General features: G+C 35.8%; 1 protein-coding gene across 1 annotated transcript in view; it reads left to right on the top strand.

The window, feature by feature from the left end:
- The window catches only part of PRKAA2 (protein kinase AMP-activated catalytic subunit alpha 2), a 65,520-nt gene that overhangs the window by 32,256 nt on the left and 16,978 nt on the right, over positions 1-16,286 (top strand). The window contains 9 exon segments of the mRNA XM_049774603.1: positions 11,650-11,722; positions 11,724-11,744; positions 12,330-12,477; positions 13,834-13,921; positions 15,614-15,624; positions 15,627-15,685; positions 15,687-15,746; positions 15,749-15,811; positions 15,813-15,841. Of these exon segments, the coding sequence (XP_049630560.1) occupies positions 11,650-11,722; positions 11,724-11,744; positions 12,330-12,477; positions 13,834-13,921; positions 15,614-15,624; positions 15,627-15,685; positions 15,687-15,746; positions 15,749-15,811; positions 15,813-15,841 (552 nt within the window).

The following is a 16,286-nucleotide window of genomic DNA, read 5'->3' as shown; positions in this document are numbered from 1 at the left end:
TGGTGTATGGAAGACTTCTGCTTCGTTATGGATGGTAAAATCAGTCTTCTGTATCTAGTGATCTTGGTGACTGTGCAGCTCAAGGAATGGAGCTTATGATGAAGGCTTTCTTTGTGGTTCTACGCAGTTCTGCTTCTTCAGTGTCATTTTAATTCATCTTCTGTAGTTGGTGTTCTTGGTCATTTTGTTGCTCCTAGGATGGAGCCTGGGACAGAGTCTTTCGTTATGTTTCTGGAAGCCCGTTCACTTGCGGTTTGTCTCAGTCAGACCTCTGGAATTGGGAGATCCTTGTTTGTTGAACAGATTGTAGACCAAAAGCTAGGTTAGAGCTTGTTGTTGTTGTTGAAGGTCCCGGGATGCGTACTGTCTAGTCCTGGTTGTAACAACCAGACATCTGTATATAGCAATCTTGGTTTTTGCACAGATCAAAGGGTGACATGTCCTTCTGATTTGTCTTATCCGTTGGCTGGTGAGGAAGGATAACTTGCTCTTAGATCTAGTTGTTCCCATTTCCTTGTTCCTCGGGTTATCAATTTAGAACTGGTGCACAATTGGCATCAGAGCAGTATTATGAATGCCTGGAGGGGACTTGGTTCCTGGAGCTGTTGTGGAGAAATCTTGTGGTTTCTATGTCTGGGATCCAGGAGTCAAGGCTGGACGGTCGGTGCCTATTTTCCCTGGAGTCTAGGTTGGTTCCCCATGGACATACATTCAGGGTGGGAGATGTCCCTGTGTTGTAAAAAAGTTATAGTTCTTTATCACCTAGTAGATAAGAGCCAAAAGACATTTTTTTTTAATATTGTTTAGCACCACTACCTTGAAATCTTTGTTTATTAGTTTGTTTTGTTCCTTGACCACACCCGGGTGGTGCTCTGGAATTAATCTTGGCTTTGCACTCAGAAATTGCTCCTGGCAGGCTTGGGAACCATATGGATGCTGGAGATTTAACCAGGTCGACATATCCAAGGCAAACAGTCTACCCACTGTGTTGTTGGCTCCTTCCCCTACCTTGAAATCTTGTAGTTATCTATTTTTATATATATCATGCATATTCTGGTCTGTTTTGTTTTCTTATCTTTATTGCCTCTTTAAAACTTTCTCATCTGGTATCTACTTCTTTATCTGCCTGACATTAAGTAGCATGTATTTCACGTATTCTAAGTGAGTGTATTGAATTTAGTGAACTCTCTTTGGGTGACATTATATTAGTACCATAGAGTAATTTGTCATCTCTTTGCCAAAGAGTCCCCAGTGTAAGTATTTCTGAAACACATTTCTTCTGAATTTCCGAACACATTATTGGACTGCTTATTGTATATTCCATTCAGACTGCTGCCCACCATCAACACCCCAAAAAAAAAAAAAGGCACAGAAACAACTGAATAGAGAAGAGGGACATTATTAGCATAAAAATAACTTACATTGGGAAGGATGTTCACCAGCTGGAGAACAGTTTCAAAGAGAGAGAGAGAGGCAGGGGGGTCTGAATTTATGCCCAGCAGAGACAGAGTGATATGATAGCTTATGCATATTTTAATATTTTCAGGAAACTCATACGTATTTATGAGGTGAAATCATGAGCATGTGCAGTTTAGTCTAGAGTGAATATATATAATGTGAACAGAAAGGGCTGGAGAAAAGTCATTGGGGATCTTTTTAATATGGTAATGAAGAGGGAGTTGGATGAAGATAGAGAAAAGGAACTCAACTGCAGCCTCACTGCCCAGTTACTGTTTATCCAGGGACTTGGAATACTTAATCAGTGCAAAAGAACTCTTAAAAGTTCTGTCTTGAGTAAAGAGAACTTTGTAATCAAAGTCAAGAGAACTTTGTACATGGGTGAAGAGGCAGGTTTCTCCAGAGAGAAGTTGTCAGACCCTATAAAATGCAAACCTTAGGTCAGTCAAATTAACTTTTCCTAATTTATAGAGTCCTTCTAAATTTGGGAAGAGAGTGGGAAAAGAAGAGGGGCACATTTTTTTTGTTTGTTTTTAGGGTTTTTTTTTTTGGGGGGGGGTGTCCACACCCAGCAGTGCTCAGAAATTACTCCTGGCAGGCTCAGGGGACCATACGGGATGCCCAGGATTCGAACCACCATCCTTCTGCATGCAAGACAAATGCCTTACCTCCATGCTATTTCTCCGGCCCCAGGGGCACATTTTTGACAAATGTCCTTTACCAGAAAGCTTTGACTGAAGTCACAGACAAATCTGAAACTAAGTCAAGATTCTTTTAGCCCAAATTTACTCACCCTGTCTATATATTTTTAATTTTGAAATTGAGAACACCACTCATTTACCTTAGTCTACAAATTTGTACATCATCTTTAATTGCTTTCCTCAATTCTTTATATATGATACATCTTTAAATTCTGCAATTTACTTTCCTGACTGTCCCTTTCCAGTTATTTCTATTTATTTATTTTTAATAATATCTTTATTTAAACACCATGATTACAAAACATGGTTGGTGTGATTACAAAACATGATTGAGTTTTAGTCATAGAAAGAACAACCCCCCTTCACCAGTGCAAAATTCCCCACCCACCAATACCCCCTACCACCCACTTCCCCCCATCCCTGCCTGCATTAGAGACAGCCATTCTCCTTTCTCACTCATTAGATGTTTTTTTCTCCTGCCTCCTGGAGAGAAATGGTTTGATTTTCCAAAGTCCTCAGCTTATTTATTTATTTATAGTTGTCCATTTTTTTGTATTGTGTCATGACTTTGATTTTGGTTTCATGAAGCTGGCATGTATTATAAATGAGATGATTATTAGGCATCCAAGTAGAAATGTAAAAAGGCTTTTGAATATGTGAGACTAAGGAGGAGAGGTGTAAGAGAACAGATACTTTGAAATAATAGACATATGTACAGTAGTTAAAATATTTAAATACCCCAAACTGGATAAGTTTATTAATGATGTAAGTAAGCCTAGATAAGTAGCAAGTCTACTTGCTGATTGCAGGGGACTATGATATTAATATTATCTAGGAGATTAGGTGCAACAATCAAAGGAGAATGAAAATGTTGATGAAGTTGGAGGAAAGTTAGAAGACTCTGTTATCTTGAAAACCAAATATAGAACACATTGAAAAAAGGAGACTTTAACTTTTTATTGTGCAACTGACTTAACAAAATAAGACTGAAAAATGACCATTGGATTTGGCAAAGTACTGGTATATTTAAAAAATATCACTTTTTCATAATGGTAAAGGCAAAACCATAAAAAAATAGAAAAGTAAATCCTTTCTGCTTTTGCCAGATTTAAGTATAATTTACTTTGAATGTGGTACCACTCAGGTACCTCTTCTTTCTGATGTAACCTTTCCTGTTGTAAAACCATCTTGAATTTTAGGGCCCGGAGAGATAGCACAGCGGTGTTTGCCTTGCAAGCAGCCAATCCAGGACCAAAGGTGGTTGGTTCGAATCCCGGTGTCCCACATGGTCCCCGTGCCTGCCAGGAAGCTATTTCTGAGCAGACAGCCAGGAGTAACCCCTGAGCAACGCTGGGTTGTGGCCCAAAACAAAAAAACCAAAAACAAAACAAAAAAAAACCATCTTGAATTTAATGGGAGAATTCTATATGGTAAGAACGTTGGAATACCTATTTACTTACTTACCTCATTTTTCTCAATTTAGCATTTTTTTTTTGTTGTTGTTTTTTGGGCCACACCCTGTGATGCTCAGGGGTTACTTCTGGCTATGCGCTCAGAAGTTGCTCCTGGCTTCTTGGGGGACATATGGGACACCGGGGGAATCGAACCGCGGTCCAGTCCTAGGCTAGCGCAGGCAAGGCAGGCACCTTACCTCCAGCGCCACCCGCCCGGCACCGCAATTTTTTGTTTTTTATCAATAATATTTAGTGAATTCTTTGGCTTATTCTAAGGGAAAAGAAGGAAATGGAAAAAGCGAAGGTTGAGTTGGTGCAATAGTACAGGGTAAGGGCACTTGTCTTGCACGTAGCAAATCTGGGTCAGTCTCTGGTAAACCCATATAGTCCTTAGCCCCCTCTAGGAGCTGCCTTGTGAAAACTCCCTCCAGAGTCTTCCCCCCAAAAAACAATTAAGGAACCTTTTTTCACCTTGTATCTCATTCCTGTTTGATAATAGGGATGGATAGGGGTAAGGCAGGAGGATTAATATATGTATGATTTACCAAATTTGAAATGAATTTTATAAAAATATAGTTAACATTTTTGTTTGTTTGTTTTGGGGTCACACCGGCAGCACTCAGAAGTTACTCCTGGCTCTATGCTCAGAAATCGTTTCCTGGCAGGCTCGGGGGGCCCATATAGGGATGTCGGGATTCGAACCATTGTCCTCCTGCATGCAAGGCGAACACCTTACCTCCAAGCTCTTTCTCTGGCTCCAGTTAATATTTTTTTGACCAGAATGAAAAAGGAATATAATTGCATTGAAATTTTGTATGACCTATTACAGATGGTTTATGCAGGCTAGAAGATATTTTATTATCAGTGTAAATTTTTTTTTCTTCTAGATCTATCTAGCTATTCACTGTATACATATGAGAAATTACTTGTATGAATTGAGGTAAACTTCTCTCACTCTAAAAATAATAGAAGGATGAGAGAAATGAGAGTGGTAACTAGAGGGGAGTATAGAGTCCAATCAGTATTAAGATGAGATATATTATAGAATGTATGTATAAGGAACAGAAACTCTTATGACCTTATGGTCAGCCATCAACTGCTACTATCCCTTTAAGGGTGAAGATGTCAGTTACCAGAAGCCATCCCCTTGTAACTGCACTGGAGGGCTGTTGGCCCCGTGGGTGTATGAAGGACCTGAAGTGCTAGCGGCTACCACCCTTGCCAGATTGCTCCTGCTGTTGGGCTGCCACTCCTGCCAGATTGCTGCTACTGGGGGGCTGTTGCACCTTGCTGGATTGCTCGTGCTGGGTGTTTGCTGCCAAATTGCTGGAGAAAACTGCTTAATGGACCTCTCTGATTCTGCTTTCTTTTGGCCTCCTCCTACTGCTCTAGCCCCTAATAGTATGCAAAAGTAGGGATGGGAATTATCAGAGGGGAAAGAAGAGCTAAAGATAGAAACCAAATTTGTTAGTAGGTGTGCAGTAATGAAGCCAGTACATGACTGGTGAAGTTAGTTTTAGATTGTATAAAATGAGTGGATCAGAAAGCTCGTTCAGCAGTTGAGTAAATGTAAAACAGTGCCCTATATTCAGTCCTGGCATTGCAGTTTCCCCTGAGCACTTATACTAGAAGTAGCCTCCAGCACCACTAGATCTGGCTTCCAGTAACAAAATAAATAAAACGAAGTGTACAATGTAAAATGGTTGGTAGGCAACTGGAAGATGAAAAGATTGGAATGGAGGTCAAGAAATATAAGGATATTTGTTGGGCATACTATTTATATGGTTATTATTTATGCCCCAAATGACAGTAGTTCATTACTATATACTATGCGGATTCATTAGCATTTGAATTTTGTCAATTAATGAATCTGAACTTGGGCAGCAATGACTGCTAGCTATTAAAAAAAAAGAGAGAGAAACAGACAATATGTGCATTTGGCTGAAGGTGTGCAACATCATCTATCTTTCAAAGAAAATAAAACTAAAATCTGATTAATTAAAAAAATCTAACAGGGCACTAGAAAATGCATTACACTGTTAAAAAGTTTGGGCCACCAAAATAGGAATTATAAAATCTATAATACACACTGACTGCTTTCTTGAATAAAAGAATCTCAACAAACACAAGATAGCAGAAATAAAGAGCAACTTGTACATTAAAAAAACATGAAACAGGGCCCGGAGAGATAGCACAGCGGCATTTGCCTTGCAAGCAGCCGGTCCAGCACCAAAGGTGGTTGGTTCGAATCCCGGTGTCCCATATGGTCCACCGTGCCTGCCAGGAGCTATTTCTGAGCAGATTACCCCTGAGCACCGCCGGATGTGGCCCAAAAAAAAAAAAAAAAAAAAAAACATGAAACCAAACAATCATTTATAATGATTGGGTTGTATTTTGGATTCTATTTCAATAAAAATGTAAAATCCAAAATATATTTATACTAAAAACCTTCTGATTGGATATTTTATGGCATTTATAATTTTTATTTATACATAATAGCAATAATTATATTTACATTTGTTTTATAAATATAAATTTTTAGAGATAATTTATATATATTTACTGAGAAAATTAAAGTAAAAATTCAAGGTGATTTAGTGATGGAAAATATGTCCTTACATAGTTAATAACCATTCATGCTAAAGGAAATTATTTATTTTGTATGTGGATGTATAAATAACAAAAGGATGAGCAACTTAAATGGGCAAAATATAGTAAGATCATTGAAATATATGGTATTTTGCTTGTATTAGAGAATATTTAAATTAACAAGTTTTTTTGTTTTGTTTTTTTTTGGGGGGGGGTGTTTTTTGGGCCACACCCGTTTGATGCTCAGGGAGTTACTCCTGGCTATGCGCTCAGAAATTGCTCTTGGCTTGGGGGGGGGACCATATGGGACACTGGGGATCAAACCGAGGTCTGTTCCCTAGGGTAGCACTTGCAAGGCAGATGCCTTACCTCTAGCGCCACTTCTCCGGCCCCTTAAATTAACACATTTTTGAAATAATTTAGCCATTGCCCCACAAAACTCTTTTGAAAATAGTGACATTGCCTTTTCAGTTTTTGTTTTTTGGGCCATACCCAACTGTGCTCAGGGCTTATATCTGACCCTACACTCAGTGATCACTTCTGGCATTGTCCAGGGGACTATACATAGTACTGGGGATTGAACCTGAGTTCAATATGTGCAAGGCAAGCATTTCACCTGCTGTACTCTCTCTCCAGTCCAGCTTCTTACAATTGGATATTGACAATAACTATGACTCTGCAATTTCACTCAAATATTTTTTTGTCCCCTCACTCATAAATATTAATCAGAGGAAAAACTTTCTTGACCTTGAATGTTCACAAGTATTTCACAACAGTACTATTTATACTAGCACAATTGTGAAAACAACCTAAATATTTTTAAGTGTGGTAGGCTGGATAGATGAATTAGAATTTATTTCCATTAACACAAGAGCAGATGACTAAATGTAATGGGATCTTTTATAATGATTAATTTGATAACAGTAGCAAATATAACTGTGGATATGTCTTAAAGACATATACATTGCATGACATCTTTTTTGAAAGCTAAGAACAGTGAAAACAATGCAGAATTATGAAGGCAGAAAGAATATACATACATATATGCATACATACATACAAAAAGCTGTTTTATACATATGCACTAACATATAGAAATAAAACTATATAGACAGTAAAGCAAGGAACAATGAGTAGGAGAACAGGATGATGGATTCCTCTGTTGAAGAAAAGCAGTGTGAAGAGGGATGCTTTTATTGCATGATCTGATAGTAATTGTGTTTTTTATTATTTTTGGGTTTTTATTTGTGCCACAAAAAACCCATGACACCCAGAGATTATTCCTGGCTCTGTGCTCAAAAATTACTCTTGGCAGACTCGGAGGATGATATGATTGCTGGTGATCAAACCATGTCAGTGCATTGCAAGGGAAAATGCCCTACACGCTGTGCTAATGCTGTAGCCCATGTCTGTATTTTTAGAAATAACAATGAACTAAATTAAATCACAATTTTTATTAGTCCAATAAAGATAAATGCCATCTGCAAAGATCACAATTAATCGTGTACAACTGAGCTCTAATTAAAATACCTTTTGCTCTTGGCAATACAAATAATACAATATTTCTAGATACATAACTATCAAGAAAGGTATACTCAAAAAAGTACTGTTTTGTTCCTAATTGTAAGAGAATTTATATTATTGTGAGTTTTTTTTGTTTGTTTTGGGGACCACACTGGCAGTGCTCAGGGATTACTCCTGGCTCTGTGCTTAGGGGATCATTCCTAGCAGTACTAGAGGACTATATGCATGTGGAAGATCTAACCTGGATTGGCATCTGTGTGCAAAGCAAATGCTCAACCTGCTGTGCTTTCACTTCAGCCTCTACCTGTTTTTTTTATGCTGCATATTGATATTGCCTAAAATGCATATAAATTAACATAGTAGGGAAATACATCTTTCCCTAGATATTCTTTTCTTAATTAGATACAATTTTTTGAAATTTTTTTCTGAAGCCTATTAGCTTTTCTGTTTTATTACAAAGGCAGTGAGAATATAGATGAGGAAATCATGAAGGAATTTCGAATAATACTTCTACATGATTACTACTTTAGAGGGCATAAAAGATTTGACATGCGGAAGGACTTAAAACATAATCTTGGATTTTGTACTTTTCCACAAAATTCCTAATAGGAAGATCTTTTCTTAGTCCCTCCATCTTGTAAAAATTCTTTTACTTTGCTTCTCCATCATTCTGATTAATAAAAAATATTATTGGTTAAAGTTTTGTTGTAGTTTTTCAACCTCAGATTATTATAGTATTGATTGTTCATGCTACTTAAAAGTTTTTTTAAAAACTATATTTGCTTAAGCACTAACTTAGTTACAAACATTTTGTTTGATATATATATTCATTAATCATATTATAATAAGCACCCAGTGCATTATAAATACTAGTAGTTAATTAAGATATGTGCTCTAAAACTGAGGAAGATGTATTGTGGTAGTAAATAAAATTTCATCTGGACTTGAAGACAATCTTTAAGTTGAGATATAAAGGATAATGAAAAGTACCAAGTAGTGTGGGGAGACACAGTCAAGAGTCTCTTTATAGGACTTGATGATGTGTGAAGATACAGTAATTTTATTCACTCAAACCATAAAAATCAACATTAAACATTATTAACCTATAGTAAAAAATTTTCACATAGTGATTGAAGTGATGTAAGGACAGTGGTGAAGGACCTTGTACACTTCGCATGGTGGTGAAGTTGTTGTAATTTTATACACCAAAACCATTAATGTTAACACTGTTGAGACTATGTTAACTAAACTACAATAAAAAATAAATAGTTTTAAAAGCAGATTATGAATAGGTAGTTTAAAGGCTGGAGTATAGATCCTGGGAAAGGACTTGGGTTTGTAGAAACAATTTATATAAAGGAGCTCTGGCATGAGGAACAGCAGCATAACAGCATGAAAGAAATAGTGTGTTCAGAGTGTGGGAAAAAGGTGAGACAAAAAGGAAACAAATAAAGTTAGCATTAGTCTTTCAGGTCTAGAAAGCAATGGGGGAACTCTGGACTTTTTTCTCTATCTTTTCTTTTACTTTAATGTAGTTGCATGAGATTACAAAATTATTCAAGATAGTAAGCCACTGGAGATTTCTAAGTAGGAGACTGCTATAGAAACAGAATGCTTAAAAAGAATACTGTCTTAATACTGTCTTCCTGGATAGACTGTAGTGTTGTAAGTAGAAACTAGGGACAGTTGAAACACACTAAGTTCAATACACGTAGAGTCTCAATAAATATTGTGTTACCTTTGAGTGGCATAGTGCCTGACAGGTTAGTTTGTTTGGTAAAGTTGGTTTTGGTTTTTGTTGCTATAGATTGTTCGTTTTTTTTTTTTTTTTATTATGTGGATTGTAGTTGCTGTGAACTTAGAGATTTTATGAATCAATTCAGATATATCTGTTGGAAGACTTTTGATAAACCTGAAGGAGTCAGCAACTCAAACTATTTAATTGCTTATTTTTTTCTTGTACTTCACCGTTTATATTGAGCAGAAAGTAATCGAGAATTCTGTTCATAAACCAGATTCACTTATAATAAGTTATTCTTGCACTGCATGGTTTATTTTGATCAGTTTGGTGCTTTTGTAAAACCATTTTAAATAGTACACAGGGTAAAATTCTTTTCCACAGTTGTAATCTCAAATCTTGATTGCTTGGTTATGTTTGTTTTATATAAAGTGGGTGGGCCTTGACATTTTGTTTTTAATTCCATAGACTAAAGTTGCTTTTAGAAATATTGATTCTGAAAAATCTACGCTCACTTACAACACTGTAGCTTAAATATTTTTTCTTCAAGTGTTTAACTTATATATGATTTACCCTTTCTGAAAAGTACAGTATGTCTTTAAGTCACTAACCACACAACCATTTCTCCCTTCATCATTTGTAATTTAAAATTAATTTTTATATTTATTATTTTAGACATTTAAAGTGATAGTTTCATGAAAATTCACAAGCAAAGAGTAAGAACCGCCCCCCTCTTTAGTGCAAAATAATACCCAAGAACAAGCACATACTTGCTACTTCTTGATAAAGGTACCCTGTTTGGGTGACCAGTTGCCAAAGGTGTCTCTATTTCTGATGTATTCCTATCAAGGTGTTCTGCCTGTGGAATGGTATACTGGGGCCACTTTTCAGCTCCTTCTACTGGGTTCTCTAAAAGTCAGGTGGAAATGGTATAGCTGTGCTCAGTGACTCTAAATAAGGAATTCATTGTAGGCTAGATACTATAGCTCAAAAGCAACCAGACTATACAAACAATTCTTTACAATATGACAAACCTAATTTAAAATAAAGCAGTTGTTTATGTTAACCAGTGAAAACCAGTTAAAATATGAACATTTATTTAATTCATGTTAAGTCATGTTTCATTTGGTAAAATTATATGTAAGGAAATTTCAGTTCTTTTAGAAAAATGTTTTTATTTCAAGGAAAGAGAAGCTTCTTTATTTTTCTTAAGTATCAGTAAGCATGACAGACATACTAACTAATTATATTATAGTCTTTATTCTTATTCCAAATCAATCGTTTGAAAACCATTTAATTTTTTCTTTGACTTTTTAAAGAAAAGGCCTATGGTATTTGTTAAGTTTCAGTTTTTATTTATTATATCTCATGGTATTTAATATTTCTAACATTTATATTTAAATACATGCTACTTTTTGTTGTTGGTGGTGTTTTTGGTTTTGTTTTGTTTGGGGACCACACACAGTGATGCTCAGGGGTTACTCCTGGCTATGCACTAAGAAATAGCTCCTAGGTGGGGGACCATATGGGACACGGGGATCAAACGAGGTCCCATCCCTGGGTTAGCAGAGTGCAAAGCAAGCGCCCTACTACTGTGCTATGGCACCGGCCCCAAATATATGCTACTTTAAACTTTTTCTTTGTTTAATTTTATTTAGGCACCATGATAAGGTTCTAGGCGTACAGCATTACTCCAAAACAAATCCACACCTAAAACCTAGTGTTAGCATCCCTCCTATACCACCTATACTATCTCCAAGACTCCCTCCATTAACCTTTCACTTCCTCCTGACCCCCCACCATAACAAATTCAGCTCTATTATAACTTTTCTCAGGATCTGCTACCATTGGCCCATTGTTTATTTCTTTACCGTGTTTATGATACATCTTTCAATAGTTAACAAATCTTTGTTAATTACAAAGCTTAATACTTGGCTTGTTAAAGAGCGAAGAATTTAAAATTGATATAAACATGAAACAGGATATGAAATTAATCAGCCATCAAAAAGTAGGTGAATCTTTATAAAGCTTCATGTTTTAGTTCTGCGGTTATTTAAGGTCTATTACATGATTTGTTGCCATTTGAAAGAGTGAAATGCTAGAATATAAAAGTATAGCAAGATAGATACTAGGTTGATTTCAGTTAAAATAATATTTTTATCAACTGTTATCATTTATAAAAAAGATACCAGGTGATCAGTACGCCTACAGATTTTTTTATGGTAATGGAATATGTGTCTGGTGGTGAATTATTTGACCTACATCTGTAAACATGGACGGGTGAGTAACATTCTGTTCTAGTACCGTACATCCCCTTCCCCCAAAAGAGAGAAAAAGTACTAGCAAGTAGCTTATCTCAAATATATCCCCAACAGATTGCAGTAAGACATGGACTAGTACACTTTATTTTTTTGCTTAAAAGCCCACTTTTTGAAATAGTGACGTTAGAAAATGTTATACTTAATTGCCAACATGTTCCCTACACTTTTACCAATTAAAACTATGTTCCCATAATACCATGTTTGAAAGTTTAGGTTATTTCCTTATGTGAGCACCTCTAACCTAAGATATGTTTTATATTTTGCTTTGCTTATTAATCTCCCAAAAGCTTTGCATATTGGTTTCCTAGATTGTGCGCACCCCATTACTATTCATTAAAAATGTTATTGCTACTTCATAGTAAAGGAAAAACACTGATTGATATCTTGAGCTATATGATATTAGCTTTTTGGTTTGCTTGATTTATTGAGAATTCTAACACATTCTTAGTAGCATTCTTCGGTATATTTAGTCTGATTATGAAACAAAAACTCTTGCTATGTCGATGTCCCAAATTCTTAGTACAGCTACTTTTGTACTTGACAGGTTGAAGAGATGGAAGCCAGACGACTTTTTCAGCAGATTCTGTCTGCTGTAGATTATTGTCATAGGCATATGGTTGTTCATAGAGGATCTTAAACCAGAGAAACGTATTATTGGATGCACCACATGAATGCCAAGATTGCTGATTTTGGTACGTAACTCTAGATTTGTTCAGAAACTCCAGATTACTTTTAGGAGAGTGTTAACAGTTCTTTAAGATCCCTGAATTTCAACATTGTAAATCTTGTGCCATGAACAGAGATGTTATCCAGTCTACTTGTAGCTTGTTCTATTTATTTAAAACATCCTTCAAAAAAAATGTAGCTACTTCTAGAGAAGTTAGAGGGACTAATACCAAGGTCAGTCCATTCGATCTGCATTTCCTCTTAAGGAAATATTTAACTTTTATGTGTGTGTGTTCCCATAAAACTCCTTGGAAAAAAATCTAATGAGAATGTGGGCACTTTTTCCTGATGAAGGCTAGTAAACCGAAGTAAATGAACCTTTGCTTACAGTTTAGGAACTTTGTGCCTTTTCTGACTTGGTCAAGAAGGCTGTCAGTAGATCTCAGGGTCATAGCTAACAATTTGTTTAGAAATGGAAGTGTTTGTCAGAAGTAAAGTAAAAGACAAAATATTTATTTTATGCAATATATTTTGGGGTTAATATATCAGGATAGGGCATCACATACTGTGTTTGCTAAAAGATTTAGGAAAATATTATGGAAAGAGAGATGGAAAAAGTATCATAATTTGTTGGTGTTGTTATTCAAAATGGTTTTGGAGTGCTGAGGGCTACCCCTTAGGTCAGTGCATGGGGAGGGATGTTAGGTAGAGGTAGGTATTCCCAGTTGAGCTTGGGGACCATATACAAGGAATTGAACCCAAGTCTCTCATATGGCCCTATTTATGGTATTAATAAAAAAGCTAGGGAACTACTTTCTCTAACCCCTTTTTAAAAAGGATGGGCCTCCTTCTCCATCTCTAACTCACAGAGCTTTCTTTAATACTAGATCAAACTAAGTCTTTGATTTGATGGATTAATTTTTTTCTATGTTGAATCCAAGCCTTCCTAAACCTAAACATTCTTGAAATGTAATCCTTTATGAATTGGAGCCTGTATAATTTCTAGAGATTTTTTTAAAATAAAGACATTTGAAAGCCAAGTATAAAAAAATATTAGCCTTTATTCTTTCAACAGTAGTAGTAAATGAATAATATTTTAATGCTTTCATTTTTGTAAAAGTTCATAGAATTTAGAATAACCTGTTATTTCTGAAGTGAACCAATGTTTTTTTTTTCAGGAAACAAATTTAATTATCAAAATCCTTAAAAATTTATAATGTAAGCAAATTGCTGTGAAATGTTTTTTTATAGTCTAACAAATGCTTTCCATTGCTTTGACAAAATAAAGTTTGAAACATTAAAGAGCTGATTTTTTTTATGACACATAATCTGTCTACTTCAAAACACCCAGTAGCTAAGATAAACATTACTCTTATTTTCAGGACTATCTAATATGATGTCAGATGGTGAATTTCTTCGAACTAGTTGTGGATCGCCAAATTATGCAGCTCCTGAAGTAATCTCAGGAAGGTAACAAAATTAAGATGCTGAGTATTTTTTTTTAATATTTTGGATTTGGAAGAATGAGATTGTGGTAGGGAACATATAATGTTTTTGATAAAATTAACCTTTCAAATGGAGACGATAGATAGTTATGAAGCTTATCCAGGGGCATAATTTTAAAGTGTTTATATAGACTTCAGAGATAAACTTGTCTGACTTAAATGTAATATGATTCTCTGGGTTATCTTTTGTTTGTCTTTTTTTAGGGGGGTTTACACATGGACTAGGGATTACTCCTGGATATGTACTCAGAAATTACTCCTGGCAGGTTCAGCATATGGGATGCTGGAAATTGAACCTGGTTCAGCCACATGCAAGGCAAATATCCTACCCACTGTGCCATCGCTCTGCCCCCCAAAAATGTTATATAATTCTGGGGAGAAAAATGTAGAAAGGATATTTCATGGAGTGTATCACAGGGCATGATTAGAGCAAACATGATTGAAAGCCTTTTTATTGAAATAGTTGTATTCTTGTAATTGGAATTATAGAGATTTACTTTGTTCCCTCAGGCTGGGGATAAAGTTTGATAGTTTTATATCAAAGGAATTTTAATAGTGTGGAAGGGTGAGTGGATAGAAAGAATAACATTTTATGTAAGTTTATCTGGAGCTTCTCTTAGTACCAATAGCTACCAGTGATTCGAATAAATAAAGTTCTAGTACTTAGAATAATATGATGCAGATAAATACAGCAAAAAATAGTCACAGGACTGTTTGGGGACTTTACTCTTTAATGGATTCAATAAAATAGGTCAGGGATAAAAATCAATAATGTATGCATTTTCCTTGTTTAACAGTAAAAATGTCTTGACTCATCTACTATAGTTATGATCTTTCCAATTCTATGGTTCCCCTACTTTACTGTTTCCATTAATAAGTGTCAGTGCTATAAAAATCACAATCTTTCCATTTGTAACATCATGGATGAACCTAAACAGTATCCTAATAAGTGGAAAAGACAGCTAAAGAACAAACACTGTATGATTTTACTTACATGTGGCATGTAGAGGAAGCAAACACATGAACTTAATCAAGCCCAAACCCAACAGATTTTTAGATACAAGACCAATTAGTAATTATCAGAAAGGAATGGGAAAAGGGATGTATAAACCCACAATTGCATGGTAAAGGGCAAAATTGAACTTGATTTTAATGATGTATACTTGAAACTAATATAATGTTTCTACCATATTTCTTTAATAAAATAGTGACAGAATTTAGTTTATTATTTAGAAATTAGTTGAAATGAATTCTAAATAACAAAATTACCACTTTCTTCTTGACAACTGAATTGATATTTATTCTCTATGGGAAACAAACATTGAATGTTGTATATGGCCATGAATTTCTTAAAAATCAAGGGGCCCAGACGTGATAGCACAGTGGTAGGCGTTTGCCTTGCATGCAGCCGACATGGGATGGACCTGGGTTCCATCCTGGCATCTCATATGGTCCCCCCTGAGCCTGCCAGGAGTGATTTCTGAGCATAGAGCAAGGAAAACACCTGAGTACCAACCGGCTGTGCTCTCCCCCCCCCCAATCTTAAAAATCAAATATGTAATATAGTCTCCTCTGTGTGTATATATAGGATCAGGATGCCAAGAGGTACTAAAGAGTGACAGTCAAAGTTCCATTATGTTGTCCTCTTCTTCCTTAGACTCTATGCAGGTCTGAAGTTGACATCTGGAGCTGTGGTGTGATATTGTATGCGATCCTCTGTGGCACTCTCCCCATTTGATGACGAACACGTGCCTACACTATTTAAGAAGATCAGAGGAGGTGTTTTTTTAAATTCCAGAATATCCTCAATCGCTCTGTTGCCACTCTTCTGATGCATATGCTGCAGGTTGATCCTCCTGAAACGAGCAACTATCAAAGATATAAGGTGATTTTTTTTTCTTTTCATTATTGCCATAATTCATCCTTTAGTACTTAAATGCTACTTGGCTAATTGAGTTTATGCTAGGTTCTGTAATCTTTGTTATAAAGTTTTTTTTCTCATTTTTCACAATTCAGATTATTCTTTTTCATCTTTTAAATATTCCAGATGCTTTTTTTTTTCCAAACTTTTTAATGTAGGCAACAAAGAATACAAAATCCCCTCATGGTACTCTGTCCTAATGTCCTCATTTCCCTGTGCTCACAGCCATATGACTTTACATGCTTCAGACCATATTGAATTGTTCTTTGCTCTTGTAGTACAGCATACGTTTTATGCCTCCTTCCCTTTGCGTCTGATATCTTTTATGTTTTTATATTTGTTTGTTTTTATTTTGGGGGAACCACAACAACCGCCTTTGCCACAGCCTTACTTCTGCTCTGTGCTCAAG

The sequence above is a fragment of the Suncus etruscus genome, chromosome 6 (genome assembly GCF_024139225.1).
Source record: "Suncus etruscus isolate mSunEtr1 chromosome 6, mSunEtr1.pri.cur, whole genome shotgun sequence".
NCBI classification, from domain to species: Eukaryota; Metazoa; Chordata; class Mammalia; order Eulipotyphla; family Soricidae; genus Suncus; species Suncus etruscus.
This window is presented reverse-complemented; position numbering and strand designations above follow the sequence as displayed.